The sequence below is a fragment of the Astatotilapia calliptera genome, chromosome 2 (assembly GCF_900246225.1).
Source record: "Astatotilapia calliptera chromosome 2, fAstCal1.2, whole genome shotgun sequence".
NCBI lineage: Eukaryota > Metazoa > Chordata > Actinopteri > Cichliformes > Cichlidae > Astatotilapia > Astatotilapia calliptera.
The window spans coordinates 32,321,800-32,343,835 of NC_039303.1; the positions used below are offsets into that span (position 1 = coordinate 32,321,800).

At 37.0% G+C, this 22,036-nt stretch overlaps 4 protein-coding genes across 5 annotated transcripts; all 4 read left to right on the forward strand.

Moving 5' to 3' along the window:
- Positions 1–1,737: 1,737 nt before the first annotated feature.
- Positions 1,738–3,469, forward strand: LOC113029524 (LRRN4 C-terminal-like protein). Its single transcript, XM_026180410.1, has 2 exons — positions 1,738–1,876; positions 2,466–3,469. The coding sequence occupies exon 2, from the start codon at positions 2,468–2,470 to the stop codon at positions 3,260–3,262; it is 795 nt and encodes a 264-aa protein (XP_026036195.1). The 5' UTR covers positions 1,738–1,876; positions 2,466–2,467; the 3' UTR covers positions 3,263–3,469.
- A 321-nt stretch (positions 3,470–3,790) lies between these two features.
- On the forward strand, positions 3,791–6,770 carry LOC113029529 (thiosulfate:glutathione sulfurtransferase-like). Its single transcript, XM_026180423.1, has 4 exons — positions 3,791–3,915; positions 5,544–5,672; positions 5,919–6,081; positions 6,304–6,770. Exons 1-4 carry the CDS (start codon positions 3,903–3,905, stop codon positions 6,356–6,358), a joined length of 360 nt encoding a protein of 119 aa, XP_026036208.1. The 5' UTR covers positions 3,791–3,902; the 3' UTR covers positions 6,359–6,770.
- Positions 6,771–14,938: 8,168 nt separating this feature from the next.
- LOC113029537 (LRRN4 C-terminal-like protein) lies at positions 14,939–18,470 on the forward strand. The gene is made up of 2 exons (XM_026180431.1): positions 14,939–15,064; positions 17,462–18,470. The coding sequence occupies exon 2, from the start codon at positions 17,464–17,466 to the stop codon at positions 18,265–18,267; it is 804 nt and encodes a 267-aa protein (XP_026036216.1). The 5' UTR covers positions 14,939–15,064; positions 17,462–17,463; the 3' UTR covers positions 18,268–18,470.
- Positions 18,471–18,545: 75 nt separating this feature from the next.
- On the forward strand, positions 18,546–21,033 carry LOC113029548 (thiosulfate:glutathione sulfurtransferase-like). Of its 2 annotated transcripts, XM_026180451.1 has the most exons (4): positions 18,546–18,980; positions 20,263–20,391; positions 20,484–20,646; positions 20,891–21,033. In XM_026180451.1, exons 1-4 carry the CDS (start codon positions 18,968–18,970, stop codon positions 20,943–20,945), a joined length of 360 nt encoding a protein of 119 aa, XP_026036236.1. In that variant the 5' UTR covers positions 18,546–18,967; the 3' UTR covers positions 20,946–21,033. The 2 variants fall into 2 exon arrangements, with proteins under 2 accessions (XP_026036236.1, XP_026036228.1); XM_026180443.1 differs by lacking the exon at positions 18,546–18,980 and having other exon boundaries at positions 20,151–20,391.
- The last annotated feature ends 1,003 nt before the right edge of the window (positions 21,034–22,036 follow it).

Genomic DNA, 22,036 nt, shown 5'->3' on the forward strand with positions numbered 1-22,036 from the left:
ACAGTGCATTTGTTTCCAAATTTTTTGTATCTAATCTCTTTAGATACTGGCCTGGTGCATTCATAAAGATAAGCATAATCCAATAAAAGTAAGAATGTTACAGGGTTGAATGTTTCATTACTTGGTTAGAGAAATAAGATTTATTTCCTAGAAAAAAAAAACTGAAAGCAAGTTTCAGCTTGGACACAAGCCTTTCAATGGGATACATAAACTCAGGTAAGGAACTAACTAGCCTATGAGTCCGTAAAGAAATGCAGAGCACAGAGGGCACAACTGTGATGGAGGACACAACAAAGAACACAGGCACAACCCTCTATTCTGAGGTTTTAAATACACAAGAGAGGCCAGCTGTGGGGATGAGAGGCAGTTTGAACACACCTGGGAAGAAACATGACACAATATAACTCATATCAAACTAATGAGGCAAGGAAAACTGAACATGGTGCACATGAGACGAGAGACTAGCAGAATAAAACAGGACGCCTTAACTCTGAGACAGAGACATGGACAAAGACACACAAACTGGACATTGGTAAAGAGACATGACTGACTACACACAAGGGACCATGGGGAGGACACACAAAGAAGAAACAGGCGAAAGGGAACAATACTAAACAAAGAACTGAGAACTAGAAACATTTGTTACAAGCACTGTTTCTATTGTATAGCACTTTTCAGCATTGAAAAAACGTGCTTTGCAGAACAGGATGTAAAGGTTCACAATGAAAAATATACTGAGAGTAGAAATATAGAGTATAAAACTGTACACACAAATAGAACAAAGTGTAAAGTCTGTCAAAACTAAAATGTTATGGTTAAAGAAAGGCTTTAAACTTAAGTAGGTCAGCCTGGAACCAGTACTGAGGAGAAACCTTGGGTTGTTCTTGTTTTCTTAATCAGTGATGAACAGTAAGATGGTCCCAGCTTCATGGAGGGCTTTTTATAGAGCAACAAACTCTTTTTACCATACTAAATGAAGACCTTCTAAATTAGTGAGACGTTATTTTCTCTCCAGCTTACAGTTTATCAGCTTTAAGGTGTGCATTTGAGAGTTATACCAAGTAGGCAAGCACTTGTTATTTGACTTTGAAAAAGAAAGCGTCAAATAACAAATGTGACGCTTTCTTTTTCAGAAGAAACACAGTATCCAGTTTCATATGCAATAAGTATGTAACACTATTAATATGATAACCTACCTCTGTGGAAGTAGAGGTTGTGTTGCTGTTCTGCAATGTATTGACACATAGTATTTTGGAAAGTAACAGTGAAGGAATTTTATCCTGCAATTCCCCTGACTGGGCACATCCAATTCTGAGCACTTGTTTCTGATAAAAGATCTTCAGTTCTTTTCAAAAGTTACAGAAAGCGTATCATTTCCCCACGCATATCTCAGCTGAAAGTTTTTTTAATAAAGTCAAGGTCTTCGCAAAGTAATTAAGATTTTTTTGTCCTTAAAGATTAAAAATGTTGTGAAACATAAAAGGTACTTTGCCCGCTTTAGCACATTAAAGGATAAGAACAAAATGAGGCCTCATTCATTTCTCTCCAGCATCTCACAATGGGGGCTACAAGAGGTGGAAGGGGTCTTTAATAAATACACATCTGAGCTTAAAAAAATCTGTGCAAACTGCAAGGTCACGGATGGCCAGTTAGAAAGCTTGCTAAATAAAAAGAAAATTGTAGTGCACGAAGGGAAAAAAAGAGTAAAAAGAGGGGGTGGGGGGAGGCCATGAAGGCAGAGAATGATGAGGGGTGTAGATGAGGAGGAGAGAGTCAGAGAAAAAGCTTTGACTGAGAACAGTTGAGAGCACAAGTGAGAGCAGCCATAGTGGAAACAAAGTACTTCAGACTTGAGACGCCCACCAGCATTGAGCAGGTACTGTAGACCCATTTCAGTATTTTCTTTTTTTCACTTTATAGCTCCATGTTTTACTTTTAGAGGTTTAGTCATAAATATTATCTTTTAACTGCATTACAAATATTCTCTGAGTTTTATAATTAATTTTATAAACTGACCAGACTGAAAATCAGTCAGCTTTTTGTCTGTTTTGGGTTCCCACGGAAGTCCCCTGGCTTTCTTCCAAGTACAAATGTGTTTGCAGGACTGGACATTGCAGATGTATGAGTATACTCAAGAGCATTCATGAGCTGTAAACTTAGGCAAACTACATCCCAGTGCCTCGAATCCAGCCAAAGAACTTTCTTTTGTGTGTCACCACACTTTTGTCTTTCTCTCTTTTGATACAGTGAAATGCCAAAACAGAGAGCAAATGTTAAAGTCTCACTGTCATCCTTGGTACCGCTGCAGAGCCTCTTTGCTTTTTTCATTAATCAGAAATTACAACCAAATTCAGTAACAAGTTCTGAAAGATATTAGACAGGAATATTTTAAATATATCAATCAGTATGTTTATAGTTGTAAAGTGACCAGTGACCATATTTATTCTTTTCATTTCTTTTCACAGAGATGACCTCATTTTGCAGGAACCTGGTGGCACTTGTCTTTCTTGTCTTGCCTCCCATGCATTCCCATTTCTTCACCAATGCTGCGTCTGCTTCCCCACCCATCACTCGTCCACGGATCATACACATGACTGACATGGGCTCAGAAGGCCAGGATGATTATGACTTTAATAAGGAGGAATATGACACAACCACAGCTTCTCCTAGGATGGTGTCCTTCCCAAAGATGGACCTAGAACCTCTGCTCTGCGAGTACGACCCCTGCTCGGAGAACCAGGTTCCCTGTGCTGCACTTTCAGAGCAAATTGGGTGCCTCTGCCCTGGGATGAGTGGAGCTAATGTGCCTCCTCATCCACCACGTATCCAAGCGCTGGTGCCAGTCAGTGCGGGGAGTGACAGAGGGGAAATACAGGTGCAGTGTTGTGCTCCATCTTCAGTGGTATCTGAGTACAGAATAGTCATCGAGGGAAGGGACAGTGAAGTCCCAAAGTTTGGGGATGCGTCACGGCGGGGTTTGGTCAGATCTTTGGAAGTGGGAACTAAAGTGTGTGTGGTGGCAGTGAACAACGCAGGAAGCAGAGATCCTTCAGAGTTTTCATGTAAGCGGTATGAATGTCGTCAATCTCCTGTCCTCACAGTGATGGCCTGGATTATAGGAGGTTTATTCGCTCTCCCTTTACTGGTTGTTATAGGGACTCTGATCTGTGGGACATATCAGAAGTTTCGAAAAGGAAAGAGAGACTCTACTGATGAACTTACTAAAGTACAGTTTGAACACTGCAGTGCTGTAGTGGTGTAATCAGTGACTGTAGAATTTAAATGTTATTTCAATTCCCTCAAAGAAAGTGTAAATGCGATTATAACAATGTACATGTAAAATGTAACGAGAACAAATAGTTTATAATGCTCTTTTGCAGTCACCATGATTTTATTTGCTGGCAAATTAACCTCTGTAGATTGTTTATTTTTTAATATATCAGAAACAGAATGTAAAGTAAATATTATTTTTAGGAGACTGATTGATTGTTTTTGTAATAAAATGGTTTAAATAGGAACTATGTTTGTGTCAACTTGATCTTTTTTGCGACCATTAAAAGGTTTGTGCTCACTGCATATGATCCTTTATGCATATCACACTCGTAATTTTACTCGCACAAAACACTTAAACGTAAAATATTTAAACCACATACTTTACTCTGTGAAAAAATATTCAACATATGCATTTATTTAAATACCTTTTACTTCCTTTTATTTTGAAGAGTGACAAATTGATTTGTTTGGCTAAGCGATGAAGCCTCGCCGACTAAGCCCCGCCCTTCAACGGTATGCGAGCCAATGAGACAGCACCAAACAAATGTATCAGGAAGAAGATCCAGTATTGTTATACCGTTTGTGATTGTCGATGACTTTCATATTTCTAATTTTATCCAACAACCAGTATGGCGAACACAGGTGAGTCTTTTTAAGCCCACTCTTACAGATACGGTTAACGTATGTGAACTATAGAAGGCTACTGTCTGAATTTGTTGAATGAACTGAAACATGTCAAACGTAATGAGTAAAAGACGACTATTTTTAATTGTGACAACCCAAAACTACAGCAGCTTAAGAAGTATTACCGTGTTTTCATAAAAAAAATTTTTTATATGTTTTCATACATTTTGGGGTCACTTTGGTGAACTGTTTCCATAGGCTGTATTTCTCTTTCTAATATTTACAGAAAGGAAAAATTGTAGCATGACTCAGCAAACAGTAAAGAGGCACCAGTCTCCTTGAGGACTGTACTCGGTTACTCGAGCAACAAACAACAAACTGATAATTATCTGCATACCATAACCTGTTGCATCAGTCCAGTGTACCTTTAGTCATATCTTACAGTCTAACACTCTTCACACGATCTGATAAAAGCAAGTACGCCTGCCTTTATGGAAAATCTGCCTGTAAGGAATGTACTATGAAAGTGGAGTTTGATGTCAAGTTCTGCTTTTAGGGAGTCTTTAAAGGTTTTTTTTTTTCCTGCTTGAACTAGAAGCCAAATTGAGAAACTAATTACAATATGTGGCAGCTTAGTCTGGCGTGTTCTTCTTTTGATATCTGAACTCAATACTCTGTTTATGTCACGGCCTTTTATGTTCCAAACACCAAAAAAGTCCAAGAAAAGGTGGGTGGCAACGGGAGGTTTGTTTTAGAACACACTTCTGACTTCATTGTTTAAAATTAAATGGCATTTATTTCGTGGAAAATTATTAACAAAAATCAACCAAATAAATTCTTAAAACTTAAAATTAAATTAAAGTTAACTTAAATTGCTTTAACAACTTCAAAAGTGGTCAAAAAAACCTTTTTTTTTAAACCCTCCTGACATTTGACTAACAAAAAACATCTTTACCACACCCCTCCAGGGTGCTCTTAATCCCTTGATTAATGGGAGGGTCCATAAGCTAATAAACCAATCACTTTCCAAAAACTTTTCCAAAAATAAAATTAATTACGAATTTACATAACAAAAACTAGGTCTGCATATTCTTACAACTTTAAAGAAAAAGAAAAATTCAACCTGCTGTTACATTACCATTCGAATGTAGCAGCAGAACTGCAGGCAATGTTTCTGCAATCTTCTATTTTCCAAATTCGCTGCCATGTGATTGGCTGATTAAGTATTTCAGAGGATAAACAGCTGAGCAGGTGTACCTAACAAAATAGCATGGGCATGTACATGTAATTATGATGTACAGGTTGTTGTAGCACTAACAACAGAGCCAAGATAGTGTTTGGATCACTACATGACGCTCTACATATGTCATGTTAGCATTGATATCTGTGCGGTTAGCATTGGTACATCCTTCCTTGTCAGTGTGTTTGCATGGACCTTTTTGGGCAGTTAGAGCAGGTGTCATATTTCATCTGACCCTTCACATGAACAGCAATTTGTTTTCTTTGACGAGGATCATCAATAATGCATTCTTGTGTCAGGATGATTTGTGACATGAAACCTGTATTTGAGGAGTAATTGGTGTAGTTTTATTTAATCTGATGAAAGGTTATCATACTGTTTCTTGTGTTTCCTCCTATGTTTTCAGGTACCAAGGAAATCTCCTATGAGGAATTGAAGGCTCTTGTGGGAAAGAGCCCGAATCTCATTCTGATTGATGTCCGCAGTGAAGAGGAGGTGGCAAAAGGACATATTCCAGGATCCATTAATATTCCACGTCTGTCAAGTTTGTTTTATTTAGCATTTTGCGCATATATATATATATATATATATATATATATATATATATATATATATATATATATGTATGTATGTATGTATGTATGTATGTATATATAATATATACACACACACACAAAGATCTTTTGCATGTGTGCTGTGGTGAATGTGGTTTATCAGGTTCTGGCAGTTATGTACTTGTTGTTCATGTTTTCTATCTTTGTCTCTTTTTTCATTCCTCCAGTTAATACAGTAGAGGGCGCTCTTAAAATGAATCCAGACGAATTCAAGGTTAGGTACGGAGTAACAAAGCCACTGCTGGATGCACCAGAGCTGGTTTTTCACTGCCAGATTGGCAAGCGAGGGGCAATGGCTACCACCAAGGCTCATCAGCTAGGATACGTGAAGTAAATAAGTCACTACCTATACAACAAAATACACATATATACATACATACATGCATACACAAGGCCCAACAAAAACTCCAAGTGTCCTTTAATTATACAAAGTCAAGTTCTTTTTTATGAAGACATTTTTTTCATATTATTGAAAAAGTGCTGCTTTTTACTGCATTTACTTGACGTAATGAAGACAGTTTTCATCTTTTATGTCTCTGTTCTCTGTTTCAGTGCACGTAATTATGCTGGTGCATACAGCGAGTGGTCGAAGAAAGAAGGAAAATGATGCTAAAGGAGAGTTTCATATTTATTTATGAAAACAGGAAGAATAAAATAAATATTGGTATTTTTCAGACTGTACACTGAATTTTATATTAATGAATAAATACATATAAATAAATAAACTTTTGTGTCATGCTGTAAGACCATGAAAATATTGGAAGTTCATAAAACATGTGACAACATCCTTGATATTCCTGAGGTATTTTAACAATCACTAGTTTGCTCAAGGTTTATAAAGGAGCTCTAGCTTTTTTCTAGTGAAGCAGTGTGACATCTTTTTAAATGTTTTACACGTGTGAATTTAGAGTGCATAGCTCAAAAAGACCTAACAAGTCTCTGATTCTTAGCTTTGTACCACACAACTTCTTGTAGTGTATGAAATTAATGTGCATGGACATTAAAAAGTGTCGAAATGATGCCTTCTCTTCCCCCTCTTACTGCTTTCACACTGGTAATAATGAAGTCTCATATTTGTTCCAGCAGCAGCGTTAGAGCTATAACACTTCCCACATCACGACCTTAACTTTCTTTGTGATTGTGGGACCTAACTAGGAATTTTTACTCCCTTATTAAAATAAAAAAGAAAGAAGGAAACATAAGTTATATATGTAAGCTGTAAACTGTCGGTTAAATTTTGTAAAATTTGTTGTTTATATCAAAAAAACAAAAGTATTTAAAAAATGTAGTTTGTATAGTATTTCTACCTTATTTTCTCAAATTTTTTACCTTGGTACATTTAAATTTTGAGATAATAACCAATAATTTATAAGTTACAGATGACAATAAATGTTTATTTTATCTCATTTTACTTTATCATTTCTTTTTTTTAGTGGCAGAAAAATATTTATTTTTCCAAACATAAGTGATTGGAAAAGAAAAGGTGGGGAAAAGAAGAAAGATTTAATAATGAGCATTCACCACTAAGAGGAGCTACAACTCGGTGTAAAGGTCTCAAAGCGGAAACCATCGGTACAAATGTTTATGCTGTTGGCTACTATCCAGACAGTGTAAATGAGAGGTTCCCACATTGCCTTTTGGTAGTTTTGAGATGTTTTGATAATAATCTCTCAGCCACTACTACATGATTCACAGTCTGGTATTTTCAAGAATTCTGCTCCTCATCAGGCATGTGAGGGTGTCCCAGCACCTCCTGGCAAATATTAAAGGATATGTATGTCAATCAGCCACTGAAAAATATATAATAAATACCACCAATCATAAGTCTGTGTCATTTCCAGTGTTATGTTTTTTCTTCTATTTAATTACATTCCATTTTATATTCTTTCATTTTTAATAGTGAATAAAGTGTCTCGCAGTGTGATCAACAGACTTGCAAACAGGAGCCAGGCTGCAGAAGAAAAAAAGTGCTTTTCACATTTCTCATAGCAACATCTGGCAGATTATCAGAATCAACAAGCTGCTCTATTGGTAGTAATGATGACAGCGAAAGCATGTTTGCTATTTTTACTATCCTTGATTTATTATCATTTATTAATTTATTATACAGGTAAAAGTTTCATCGCGATTAAAAGTTCCAATCCAGGTATTCAGCACAGACTAATGAACACAAACCACATATGTAATGCAGATCATTACAAGAGCAGCTTTAAAAATATAGTCACACTGACCAAGAGACCTATTCTCTTGCTCCAATAAGATGAACTTAAAGTCTCCCCTGTCGTAATCACTACAGCTCCTTCTGTAGATTATTCCAAGAAACAGGGACCCAGGTCTTTCCAAGTAAATTTTAATTTGCACATTCTGTTCTATAGTGATACCTAAATACTTGGATTTGCATCCATTTAACACTAGCTAAAGTTAAATAAGACTTAATAACATCATAGGAAGACTGCAGAAATTCAAGCATTTGTACTACTGATGGAGATGAACAATAGATAATTGTTTCATGCGCATTAAAATCGAGTGCAGTGTTTGATAAATTATCACAAAGGTTATTTGTATGCCATGATATGCCACAAATATCCTGGACATAATAATGTTTAGGTCCCCTGATAAAGAGTAAGGTGCAGTTTTTTCTTTGCCTGCTTTAATGGTATTTTTTAAATGTACATTTTACATCTATACAGTTCTTATTAAACTTTATTGCTATGGATTCTCTGTTATCAGCACATTTTATGTTGAGATTTCACATCATGTGACACATTTGTTGATATGTTCAAAGAAAATATGCAGTTTATTAGTTTGCATCATTAAAAGGCCAAAAAGGTTCTCTTTCCCTTTTCTGAGAACAATTAAGACTTTAATAATCAAAAAAAAAGAGGAAACGTGTTTGGAGCAACTCTTCTTTGGGTATGGTCCAAAAATATTAAAAGTTTGTGAAGTGACTCGTTTCATTGCTTCCTTTATTAAATCCCTTAGCACATTACACACTGGGAGCATCTTTTATGAAATGAGAGGAGACAAAGTAGTCCCATATATCACTGAAATAAATCTTTCAATTATTCATGAACCACAATAGTTTACATTTTCAACAACAGGCTGTTATATGCATAGCTGAACTCTGATCATCAAACTTGCTGATGGATGAATTTTTTCCACAAACACATATTTATATTAGTGCTGTAAATCTAGATTATGAGTTCTATTAATTCATCAAGGTGAGTTCAAGGTTCTTTATAATTATTTTTTTTATTGTTTAGGTCTATTGCCTTTAGGATAATGATTGGTTAGGTTTTACTTTGATTGAGCTGGGAGTGATGGATGGGGGTAATTTCATTTCACTTCTTTTACTTTAGTTATCATGGATATCTTAAACAAAGAGGAGGAAATGAGGTAGACTAGATCACATCGTCAGTTCATTTCAGCAATACTGAGTATTCTACTAAGAGCAGCACAAATTAGCAGTTCACCCAGTGAGTGTGCAAGAGGGAGGGGGTGATATAGGTCTACTAACCAAAATAATACACAACAAGGTAAGTTAGATCAATGAGAAGAGTCTGAACGACATCAAACAATATTTCAGATAGGAAGGATATCTCTTCTAATAGAAATTACTGGGCACTGTGAGAGGGGTCATGAGGAATGAGACTGGAGAACAGGATTTATCCAGAGGAGAGCTGTGTTAGTGCAAATTATCATCATTAATATTACAAAGAACAGTAATTATTTATCATCAGATTGGATCTTTTTTGTTTTGCATTCAGACATTAATCATACATGTTCACATAGTACAAAACAAAAGCCGCATTTGACAGTTAAATAAAGAAACATCACTCATTGTGTGCGCACTGCTGAGAAAAAGGGAGCCCGGTTCAGTTAGTTTCTAGTTTGTTTCATGAAAGTACCAGTATTATTGGGAAACAGACATAATTGGGCTTGACTCAACTTTCAGCCATCCATCCAACGTTCCAATCACCTACTGATTCTGATAACATCTCCGCCTCTCATTTCAAATTAAAAAACACTGCTAGAAGGACAGAACCACAACAGGCTTTCACCTGGCCTATCTATCTTAAATCCAGTAGCCTTTTAATGCTAAAAGAAGGCTTTGTGCTGCAACAAACTCTAAATCTGGCCCTCTTTGTTTCTTCTTCTTTAAAATTCCGACCTTTGAAGGTAAAACCGTTGTCTTTTACATGACCTGCATATAACAAGAAGTTAACAACATGTTGTGAATTACGATGCTCGTTTTGCATTTCATTGTAGTTTTGACACTGCAGGCATCTTGAATTACATTGTTAAGGAGACTAGTTTGGATTCTCATTGCATCACTCTTCTCTTTATCTGAGTCTTCATGACATATTGACCTTGTTGACATTTTTATCAAGGCCAAGGAAAGGCGGGTAGGATGAAGAAAACGCGAAGGACTTTTAGAATGTAACCTCAGTTTTATGTAGGAAACAGGTGTGGCTGACAGGTCTTATCGGAAACATGCCTGTTGGAACTTGGCTAATGGCTTTTAAAAGGGGCTCTGTGCTAAAATACTTTCCCTTCCCTCTAGCACGCTCTCATCTGCTGGGGAGAAGAGTGGCTGGTTTGGGTTTTGTTTGCTTTTGGTAAACTTCCTTTCCTTCAGATACATTCATCATATACCTGCTTTCTACTGACAGCAATTCCACATGTCTACGAGCTTAATTTAATAAAATACATGCTTGTTTATTTAAGCCCCCTGTCTGTCTGGTGTCTGTATTTTGTCTGAGATTTGATCCGATTCATGAAACATAAATAATTAATAAAATACGCATAGGTATTGTAAGTTCATTGGGGAATCAAATTAATAACAATACTAATTTTTTTATTTGTATAGCACCATTCAAAATTGAAAAAAGTTATTTACAGAGGGAAAAAAATTAAAAGGTTCATATAAGCCTACATGAAAGTAAAAAAAATAAAAAATAGAGCGTAAAATTTTACACACATTCAAGTTTTTTAAGAGAGAGGGAAAAAAAGGGAAAGGGAAAAAGAAAATAGAAATAAAGCCCCCTGTTTGATTTAAAAGGCCAATAAAACAAAACAAATCCAATTCAAATTTATAATTCACTCTATTGTGGCCAGATTTAGGAATGTGGGACCTCATCATCACATAGTACTGCTACATTACACTTCTGTTTCCAATTATCCTCTGGAGGATCACTGGGACTTCACGCTGACTGGGACTGCATTCTAGTTCCACGGCTATTTTAAGCTGAAAGTAGCGGTTCACACAACATCACAGAGTCTGGTAATAACCCTACCACGAGATTCCTTTTGAGTGAAGTGGGAGGTCAAAGGTGATTGGGATTTAGCCAATAGCAGTGCTTCCTGTTTAAACAGAAATAGCTTAAATCCTCAGAGACGTATGGACTATGAGAGGGACTGGAGAATGAGTTTGATTAAGTTGCGCCAAATCAATCAGAAACTGAATACGTGAATGGGAAACTAAAGGGATGTTATTTTGATTCAATAAACATATGTTAGAGGAGATTCCCTATTTAATGAATAATTGTTGTTTTACTCAGGAAAATAATAAATAAAATAATTCCATATCAGTAGGGATTTTTTTTAACCACTACTACACCACAAGTTTAAACCATGGAGTTGTCTATGTGGTCATGGCTGTGTGTCACATACAGCAACGTGATCAAACATGTAGGAGGGAAAGAAAGGGGAATGTGCACAGGCAGGCAACTCACTATCTCAAGTAATGTGACTCAATCTTTATGGCTTCCTTTATTCCTCAGGGACCTCTGAACCACAGTTTCTATGAAAAAAACAAAAAAAAAAACAGTCTGGCCTAAAACTGACCGCGGAAAGTAATTTAAAAAGAAAAAGCTTGGCCTCCTTAGTGATGATCTCCACCTTTAACAAAACTGCTGACCTTATCAGTACATAAGGGCATGTTAGAAAAACCAGTGAAGACAAAACAGTGACTCTATCAGCTCAGTCTGTGCATAGTTTTCCTTCAGCCACCTGCGTTTGCTTGGTTTTACCTGAGAGAAAAAGCTGAATAAGGAAGTCAAGCCATTCATCCAGGAATTACTCACCTCCCAACGATCACAAGATTTACTGAACATAGTCAGTCACTGACTCTATGCTGTATACTTTTTTGCCTGTAAGTAGTTGTTCCAGAGTTGACAATGAACATGAAAAAAACAGGCAATAAATTTAATCTTTAAAAAAAAATTGGCTGATCGGCTGTAGCGTTTTAAAAATAGCAGATACTTGCTTCCATTTCTGTTCTGTCGATTCCGCTTTCCATATTTGACGAAGAGAGGAGCTCCTTCTTTATCTGACGTAATCCTACCCTCACAAGTGTGACCTCACACACACAAATAGCATACAAGCTGATGGAAGGGTCTCTGTGTTGGAGTCTGTCTAGATGTATCGTTGGCTGAGTCGTCGCTTGCAGACCTTTGAAAAAATCTTTATTGTAAGCCACTGTTTCTGTATGTTTCTTTTAATCTGACACTGTGTTCATGCAGAGTGAAATTCTTTGGCTCTCTTTATTGTTAGTGTCATAAAACACGATCTTGCTTATTTTAAAATTAAAAAAAAACAATGGAGCAAAATGCCCACGCTGAGCTGGATGAAGCAAGAAAAAACTTACTGCTGTGCTGAAAATGTGAGAGTATTTCTGTAATGAGAGAAGAATCGTTATCACAGATCCTGGACTGTCCTCAAGGATTGACTGGATGTTGAAATGAATGACTTCAACTTGATGAACCACAGAAACCTGTACCAGACAGTTTCAGGGAAACTGTTGATACTTAGCAATTTCTGACGTGGCAAACGGGGGGGTCAGACAGGGGAAGAAATGGTGGTTTCACGTAGCCAAAACAACGTGAAGACAGAATATACATATGGGGGACGACTTAAGGAGACCTTTCTAAATATGCTCTTTCCTACTGAATTTACAGTAGCTCTTCCTGAATTTTCTACTCAGTTATGACACATAAATGATACATGTTATATTCATGCTTGGTTGACTGACTAAACACAGGAGTGCAAGGAGAAAAGCTACGCTGCCTTGTTCAGAGACATAATCTGCATTTATTGCTAATGAGCAATAAATCAAGTCATTTTAAAACCAGGTCTTAGCACTTGGCTTTGAAGAACCGCTGAAATAGTTCTTCAGTGTCTTAAATAACCCCAGGATCAGCAGTCATGTAACCACTGAAAAGCTTTGCTAACTTTTTCCCCAAATAAGATATTAAGAACCGGAAGTTCTCCCAGTATCAAGATTGTCCCTTAAAATGTCTTTGGATAAACATTAAAATACAGCCGTGACAGCAGGGAACGTTTCACAGGTCTTCATTCAAAAATTAAAGTACTCGGAAATGGAAAGTTTTCCATTTTGACATGACTAACACGATTACAGTTAATCCCGAGGACGTGAATGCGTTCATCAAATGTTTGCTTCATCCAGTAAGCACTGAGATACTACTTAAGGGTAATACCACGAATATCAAGTGACCAAAGATGTGGAATAGATGACATTTCAGAAATAATCGATATCTGACGACTCCTGGGAACGTTCATTAGGTCTAAACTGTTCATTAAGTCATATCTGTTTCACTTGACCTGTTTGAAAGTCTGAACTTTTCAATTCAGCTTTTTAATCCTTCATCGCAGCCTTTGAACAAGGCTGTGCTGGGGAGAAAAGAACATTTGGATTCAATATTTCTTCTGCATGATAATAAAACCAAGATGTGCAACACTGTTTCATTTCCCACAACAGGCACAACCACTTGTGAAGCGCCTCTGCTCTTCTCTGAAAATGTGTTACAGAATTTCCTAATTGATGACTCAGCTAGACTCCTTTTTAACAAGCACATAGAGAGTCAAGGTCTTAAATGTGATAGTGAAGAATTTTTAAAGGTAATTAGGAGAAAGACTGTAGATGTTATGAAAGATGAAAGGCTACACCTCACTTTCAACCCTTTAGAGCTATGCGGGTCTAAATCTAAGTTTTTGTGCACAGCATACCTTTTCCCAGTGTGGATTCATATTATGTTATTTTGTGTATTCTTAAAGCTCCAACTTCAGCTTCTTCTTTTTGAGAGTTAAAGTTATAAGCAACCTGGCCCAGTAACTATGTTGTTCCACTTTGAATGACTGCATGTTTAGGTTCTTTTCTATTGTATTTTTATCTGGACAGATTTATAGCTTTCTTCAATCGTTTTGCCCTCATATGTAAACTCATACTCACTAAAACCTTAACAGATTTGCCTTCAAATCTTCTCATATTTAAACGAAATAATCATTCTAAGAAAATTCAAAGGCAGTTATGACTTTTTAAACACACTGTATACTTTTTGTTTTACACACAAAGAAGCCAATCATCATCCTCCCAAACAAAGAACTGTAATGTTGTATAAAACACTCAGCGTGACTCTACTGACTAAAAACGGCCAAAGATCTTAGGAATTGTTTCTGAAATGAAGGATCCAGAGATGTCAGTGATATGAGTTGAGTGAATCTTTAACGATAAAAGGAGGCTCCTGCGCTGGTACTTTTCCTCTATTCTGTGCCACAGTGGCATTTGGAACAAGAAAGAAAAAATGTGTACTCTGCCAGCTTTATCCCATAAAAGGGTAAAAACAAAACAAACCTCCATCGTTTCTCTCCAATGTCTCACAATGAGGGGTTACAAGAGATGCAGGACAACTTTAATAAATACACCCAAGCATTCCTCACCCCCCTCCTGACTCTGAGAAGCACAAATAAACACGTAGTTAGGTGACCTTATGTGCTGTCCCCTTCCATAATAACACCTGCAAAAAAAAATAATTTCCCCCAGGGATCAATAAAGTATTCTGATTCTGATTCTGATTCTGATATAACATGGAAAAACAGACAGCTACACCTACAGATTGTGAAAAACACTCCGAGCAACAAGCACAAGCCTGTCTCCCGCTGTTACTTAGCAAATTAATATGCTGAGCAGCACACAGACACATGGCGACTCTCCCCCTCTCCCTCGTAACGCACATTCAAACACAAATTCCAGACACGGATTAACAAAATAAAAGAGCACTGCTGGTCAGTTGGAAGAAAAACAAATGGGAAGAAGTGAAAAAAGAGTAAAAAGAGGAGGTGGGGGGAGGCCCAGAAGGGAGAGAATGATGAGGGGGTGTAGATGAGGAGGAGGAGAGAGTCTGAGAGAAACAGCTTAAGACTGAGAACAGTCGGGAGCACACGGTGAGAGCAGCCACAGTGGAAACAAAGAACTTCAGACTTGAGACTTGACACATCCATCAGCATTAAGCAGGTACTGTAGACCCATTTCAGTATTTTCTTTGCTTCATGTTTTATTTTTAGAGGTTTAGTCATAAGTATTATCGTTTAACAGCATGAAAAATGTTTTCTGACTGTTATGAATAATTTTGTAAACTGACCAGAATGAAAGCCAGCCGGCTTTTTCTACATTTTGGGTTCCCACAAAACTCCCCTGGCTTTCTGCCAGGTAACAATGGTAGTGCTGATGGGGTAGTTGTACTTGTCTTCCCGCACTCAGTATTTATTTATCTATCCGTGTTTACAGGACAGGACACTGCAGATGTTTGAGTGTACACAAGAGCATTTATGAGCTGTAAACCAAGGCAAACAGCATCCTGGTGCCTCGAATCCAGCCAAAGAATTTTATTTTATGTATTACCAGACTTAAAAAACTCTTTTATCTTTCTCTTCTTTTATATATTACCCTCCATAATGTTTGGGACAAGGATGCATTTTTCTCTGCTTGCCAGTGCCACTCTTTCCATCCATCCATTTATCCATCCATCCAGCCAGCCAGCCAGCCATTCTCTTCCACTTATCTTATCAAAGTTGGACATTGGTCCATTAGCGTAGGGATACGTTACTTATACTTGCTTCTACAGAGTCTGTAGTTGCCATTGTTCAACAACAGGAAAAAGCTAAAGGTATTATGAGAAGAATAAAACAGTTAAAGACATCAGCCCTGTAATCACAAAGGGACGATTAACCCAACGAAGACCACTGCTGAGGACAAAAGAACCCTCACTATGGTAAAGAAACAGATCTTTGGGGGCAGGTATGTGTTTGTGTTTGTCAGCGACTTCGAAGTCTTCATGAACAGAATACAGAAGCAAGATGCAAACCACTAAATGGCCACAAAAACAGGATGGCCAGACTACAGTTTAAATCTAAAAAGTACTTAAACGAGCCTGCAGAATTCTGAAAAATAAGGCGTCATGGACAGACGAGAACAAGATTAAGCTGTATCAGAGTAAGAGCGAGATCAAAGTGTGGAGGCAAAGAAGAACTACCCAAGATCTAAAGCTTGTTTTTTAAAAATGGTGGTGAGGATGTTATGGCTACCACAGGTGCTAGCAAGCTTATCTCCTCTGACGATATGACTGCTGAGGGCAGTTGCACAATGAATTCTGACGTGCATAGAAACCTATCTGTTATCCTGTTATCTAGACCGCAAGTCATCCTGCAACGGGATAGTAATACCAAGCATACTGCTAAGGTAACTTAAGTGTCTCAAAGCTAAAAAATAATATTAATAATTATTTTTTTATGTTCCCTCCATTACTTTTCTCCACACCTGATGGCTCTCTGAAAAGAGAGGGACTGATTATATCTGAACTCCAAAGTATTACACCGAAGAGCAGAGGAGAACTGAAAGAAAAATGTGTCTTTGTATCAAACAGCGTGGAGTTGTTTTAACAGTTAAGATGTTAACAGTTACTGTTCATCTTAACAGTACGTGTTAAGGTGCCAAAATGGAGAACAAATCTTAAAGTTTCACTATTTCACCACTGCAGAACTATTAATTGGAAATTTCAACCAAATTCAGTAACTAGCAGTGTTGGGTTAAGTTACTTTGAAAAAGTAATTCATTATAGTTACAAGTTACTTCTTCAAAAAAGTAACTGAGTTAGTAACTGAGTTGCAAGATTCTAAAAGTAATCAATTACTAGGAAAAGTAACTATTGCATTACTTTAAAAGTTTAACACTCTGGGGTCCAGGGTATAATTAGCCATTTTTTTTCACCTTTAAAAACTATTTACTTTGCCTTGTTTGGTATCATTCTTTTCAGCACAACCTCACGTGTCTGAATTTGCAGGATTTTTTTTATTTTGATAAACTGTTTTAACACAATTGATCTAAAGTCAGACAAAAAAACATACAATCGGAGTAGAAAAAATTGTATTTTTTACTGTAACAACCACAAACATGTTTATTGAATCATATTTCATAACTTTAAATGCAAATATAAATTGTCAATTTTAAAATCCTATGCACAACCTTTGCAAACACCAGTTATTTGCATTTACCTTTTACCTTGTTTTGTTTTTTTTAATAACCATTTCAAACTATTTACATAACAATCAGGTGTTCTGCACTAAATAAGATGCCACACAAATTATTTGTGCCACTCCAAATGCAATGCCGTTACTTGTAACGCCGTTATTCCCATCACTGGTAACTAGTTCCTTTTTTTTGCTACAGTGACTGTTGCTTCAGTGCGTTTCTTATGTAATTTACTTCATCATAACTAAAGAAAATTACATAGGAATACTTTTAATATACAGAAGTAGGTTAATGAACAAGCTGTGGTTAGGTTGCATCAATCAGTCTATTTATAGTTGTAAAGTGACCAGTGACCATATTTATTCTTGTCATTTCTTTTCACAGAGATGACCTCACTTTGCAGGAACCTGGTGGCACTTCTCTTTTTTGTCTTGCCTCCCATGCATTCCCATTTCTTCACCAATGCTGCGTCTGCTTCCCCACCCATCACCCATTCACAGATCATACGCGTGCCTGACATGGGCTCAGACGGCCAGGATGATTATGACCTTATTGAATACGACACCACCACAGCTCCTACTAGGGTGGTGAACGTCCCAATGATACACCAGAAAAACCAGCTCTGCGAGTACGACCCCTGCTCGGAGAACCAGGTTCCCTGTGTTACACTTTCAGAGCAAACTGGGTGCCTCTGCCCTGGGATGAGTGGAGCTAATGTGCGTCCTCACTCACCACGTATCCAAGCGCTGGTTCCAGTCAGTGAGGGGAGTGACAGAGGGAAAATACAGGTGCAGTGGTGTGCTCCATCTTCAGTGGTATCTGAGTACAGAATAGTCATCGAGGGAAGGGACAGTGAAGTCCCAAAGTTTGGGGATGCGTCACGGCGGGGTTTGGTCAGATCTTTGGAAGTGGGAACTAAAGTGTGTGTGGTGGCAGTGAACAACGCAGGAAGCAGCGATCCTTCAGAGTTTTCATGTAAGCGGTATGAATTGCATGAATCTTCTGACCACACACTGATGGCCTGGATTATAGGAGGAGGAGTCGCTCTCCTTTTACTGGTTGTAATAGCAGCTCTGATCTGTGGGAAGTATAAGAAGTTTCGAAAGGGAAAGAGAGACTCTACTGATGGACTTACTAAAGTACACGTGGAACACTGTGATCTGGACAAATGCAGTTCTGTAGTGGTGTAATCAGTGACTGTAGAATTTAAACATTATTTAAACTCCTTCTTCAAGGAATGTGTAAATATGAGTGAATATGACTGTAAAGTTGAGGAATAATGTTAACAAATCATTTATTATGCTACTTTGCAGCCACCACAGTTTTATTTGCTGGCAAATTAACCTCTGTAGATCTGTGATATTTTTTTAATCTATCAAAGACAGAATGTAAAGTAAATGTTATTTTTTTAGATAGACACTGCTGAGTGCTTTTTAAAAAATAAAATCATTTAAACGAGAACTCTATATGTTAACCTCTTTTTTTTTAGTTTCCACTTAAAGGTTGGGTTCACTTCATTCTAATAATGCGATTGTGTCTGCACTATAAGAACTGAGACTGGTTTACTTTTGATCCTTTAGGCATGTCACACTCATAATTTTTACTTGCACAAAACATTTGTAAAAAATATTTAAGCCACTAACTATACACTGTAAAACAGGCTTTTGCACAGTCACTAAACACCTCCTCTAGCTTTTACTTGGGAAACAAATGAGTAAGACTTTGATTTGATTGGCTAAGCAGTGAAGTCTCGAGGGCTAAGATCCACCTTTTACCAGTAGGTGAGCCAATGAGGTGCCACCAAACAAATGCATGCAGAAGGTGCATTATTATTCCATTATATATAATTGCTAATGCCATTCATATTTTCAACTTCACCCAACAAAGAGGATGGCGAACACAGGTGAGTCTTTAAGCCCACTCTGCAACTTTGTTAACCAGGTTAACAAACTATAAAATATTTATTGCTGTCTGAATTGAAGCACGTCTAATTTAATGGGTAACCAATTTGTAAAATAACAATTCGAAACTACAGTAGCTTAAGAAGAAGTAATAGAGTGCTTTCATAAAAATCTGAATTATATATTTTTGTAAACTTAAACTTGTTTTGGGGTCCTTCTTTTGAACTGTTTCATTTTCCCACATTTATTTCTCTTACTACTAAATATTTACATGAAGAAACCTCACTTTGTAGGATAAGAATGACTCAGCAAACAATAAATAGCTCAAACTGGAAGCTTTTAAGTCTCCCTAAGGACTTGATTGTTTTTTCTTACTCGGTTAGTCGAGTAAGAAAAAACAATCAGGTTTAATAACCGCTGATAATTATCTGCATATTTTCACTGGCAGTCAGGACAGTGTACCTTTACTCCTATTTTACAGGCTCATATTCATCACACTATATGATAAGAACAAGTCAACATGCGAGTGAAATTATCTTGTAAGGAATATAGCATGAAAGGGGAGCTAAATGTCAGGTTCTTTTTCAGGCCATCTTCTACTTAAACTAAAAGCCGAATTGAGAAACGAATTATTTTAATAGCTGAACTCAACACTCTGTTTACCTTACGGTGTTTAAATAACTAGGACGATTTACATCAGCCACTTTAATAAGTACACCTTGATAGCAAGACCCCCTTTTAGCTTCAGAACTTTCTCAGTTCTTCTTGGTATCGATTCCAGTAGCTGCTATAAATAAGCTTTAGAGAATTTGGACCATGCTGAAATGACTCTTCTATTATTTAATTTTTGGTGAGCCTTGTATGCCGTGTGACAGGTTAATTAAATTTTTGAGATGATGAACAGCTGAGCAGGTGTACCTAACAAAGTGGCTGGGTCATGTACATGTATTTGAATATTATTGCTAGATTGTTGCGGCACTAACAATGAAGCAAAGATACTCTCTGGATCACTACATTACACATGCCAAATGACATGTAGCCACAGTGCGGTTTGCATTAGTACATCCTTCCTTATCAGCGTGTTTGCATGTACCTTTGTACAAGTAAAGCAGGTGTCATATTTCATCTAACCTTTCACGTGAACAGTAATTAGTTTCCTTTGGCAATGATCATCAATAATGCATTTTTGTGTCAGGATGATTTGTCACTTAAAACCTGTATCTAAAAAAGAAAGTGGTGTAGTTTTAATTAATTTAATGAAACGTTTTTTCTGCCATGTTCAAGGTACCAAGGATATTTCCTATGAGGAACTGAAGGCTCTTGTGGGAAAGAGCCCAAATCTCATTCTGATTGATGTCCGCAGTGAAGAGGAGGTAGCAAAAGGACATATTCCAGGATGCACCAATATCCCACGTGAGATTGTTTTTCAAGTTCTGTACGTTTTCTCTAAGTTTTCATTTGCATATTCATGTTTTATACCTTCGTCTCTTCTTTGATTCCTTCAGTTGATACAGTGGAGACTGCTTTTGCAATGAATCCAGAGGAATTCAAGGCCAAGTATGGCATAAAGAAGCCACAGCTGGATGCACCAGAGCTGGTGTTTTCCTGCCAGACGGGCAGGCGATCAGGACTGGCCATCGGCAAAGTCCAACAGCTGGGATATGTGACGTAAATAATTTATTGCTTATAATACACAATACACACACATACATGGACAAGGCCCATTAAAAAAACTCCAAGTCTTCTTCATTAACACAAAGGCAATAAGTCCTTAAGACTGTAGAGAGCCATCTTTGGTTGTTGTTGTTGTTGTTGTTGTTTTTAAAAATGTGCAGCATTCTACTGCATGTTTATGATGTAATAATAACAGCTTTTATATTCTGACATCTTTCATCTCTGTTCTCTATTTCAGCGCATGCAATTATACTGGTGGATACAGCGAGTGGTCTAAGAAAGAAGGAAAGTGATTCACGCTAAAGGAGAGTTTCATATGTCTTCATCCAATCAGCAACTGTGAAATTTAGATGTTTTAATCTTCTGGTGATTTTTTTCACACTGTGCAATATTGAATTTTATATTTATGAATAATTACAAAGAAATTAAATTATTACATTTACTTGGAAAGAATTGTGTTGTGTTTGTTCATTTTTAAGGATGAAAAATATTGCAAGATCCCAAAAGATATAATAAATACATGCTTAATGATGTCTTTGCAAACAGAGGTGCACGTAATGAGCCTGATAAACACCACAAAATTACAGCTGTACAGTACAAAGTACCAGTGGTAGAGTGACTTTTATTGCATTATTAATAATTATTTATCAGCATAAAATTAAGAGCTTTGCTAACATTATCAGAGAAAAGCGCCTTGAAAGGTTTTTGCCACCTTTCTGATTTTTAGTTTTATGCCTCTTTGTCACACTTAAATGTTTCAGATCTGCAAAAACATTTTAACATCAGGCAAAGATAACACTAAAACTAGAACTAAATACACAATACAGCTTTTAAAAGATTTCAATTATTATGGGAAAAAATATCCAAACCAAGAAGGCCCCATGTGAAGAAGCCATTGTCAGCTCTTTGTTAAATCATGAATTAACTGTGGTTAGCCACATCTTTTTGAAAAGCTGAGTTCGATTTCACTATCTACGCTATCTACACTTGGCGTGATTACTGCGAGACCTGTTGAATCAAGAAATCACTCTGTTTGACAAAGTGAAGCAGGTGAAAAGACAACAAAAAGCAACACATCATGCCATGATCTGAAACTGTTCAGAATACTTCCATCAGGAAGGAGGTTCTGCAGCATCCGGTCCCGTACCAGCAGACTGAGAGACAGCTTTTTCCATCAGGCCATCAGACTGCTGAACACGTCATAGACACCTCAGCTTCACTACTGGAACTTTAACATTATGCACTCCATACTGTACAGTAACGCCACTGTTTTGCACATGTCTCACTCTGTATATTTTATTTTATATATTTTATTTATTGTTTACTCTATTTAATTTGTAAAATATGTGTACACACACACACACACACACACACACACACACAC

Excerpts from the sequence above, each read along its gene's own strand:
- LOC113029548 (XM_026180443.1), top strand. The coding sequence starts at position 20,157 with ATGCATTTTTGTGTCAGGATGATTTGTCACTTAAAACCTGTATCTAAA. Across the intron at positions 20,392-20,483 it reads AGGATGCACCAATATCCCAC|TTGATACAGTGGAGACTGCT; the intron begins GTGAGATTGTTT and ends TGATTCCTTCAG. Across the intron at positions 20,647-20,890 it reads CAACAGCTGGGATATGTGAC|CGCATGCAATTATACTGGTG; the intron begins GTAAATAATTTA and ends TCTCTATTTCAG.
- LOC113029529 (XM_026180423.1), top strand. Across the intron at positions 5,673-5,918 it reads AGGATCCATTAATATTCCAC|TTAATACAGTAGAGGGCGCT; the intron begins GTCTGTCAAGTT and ends TCATTCCTCCAG. Across the intron at positions 6,082-6,303 it reads CATCAGCTAGGATACGTGAA|TGCACGTAATTATGCTGGTG; the intron begins GTAAATAAGTCA and ends TCTCTGTTTCAG.
- LOC113029537 (XM_026180431.1), top strand. The coding sequence starts at position 17,464 with ATGACCTCACTTTGCAGGAACCTGGTGGCACTTCTCTTTTTTGTCTTG.
- LOC113029524 (XM_026180410.1), top strand. The coding sequence starts at position 2,468 with ATGACCTCATTTTGCAGGAACCTGGTGGCACTTGTCTTTCTTGTCTTG.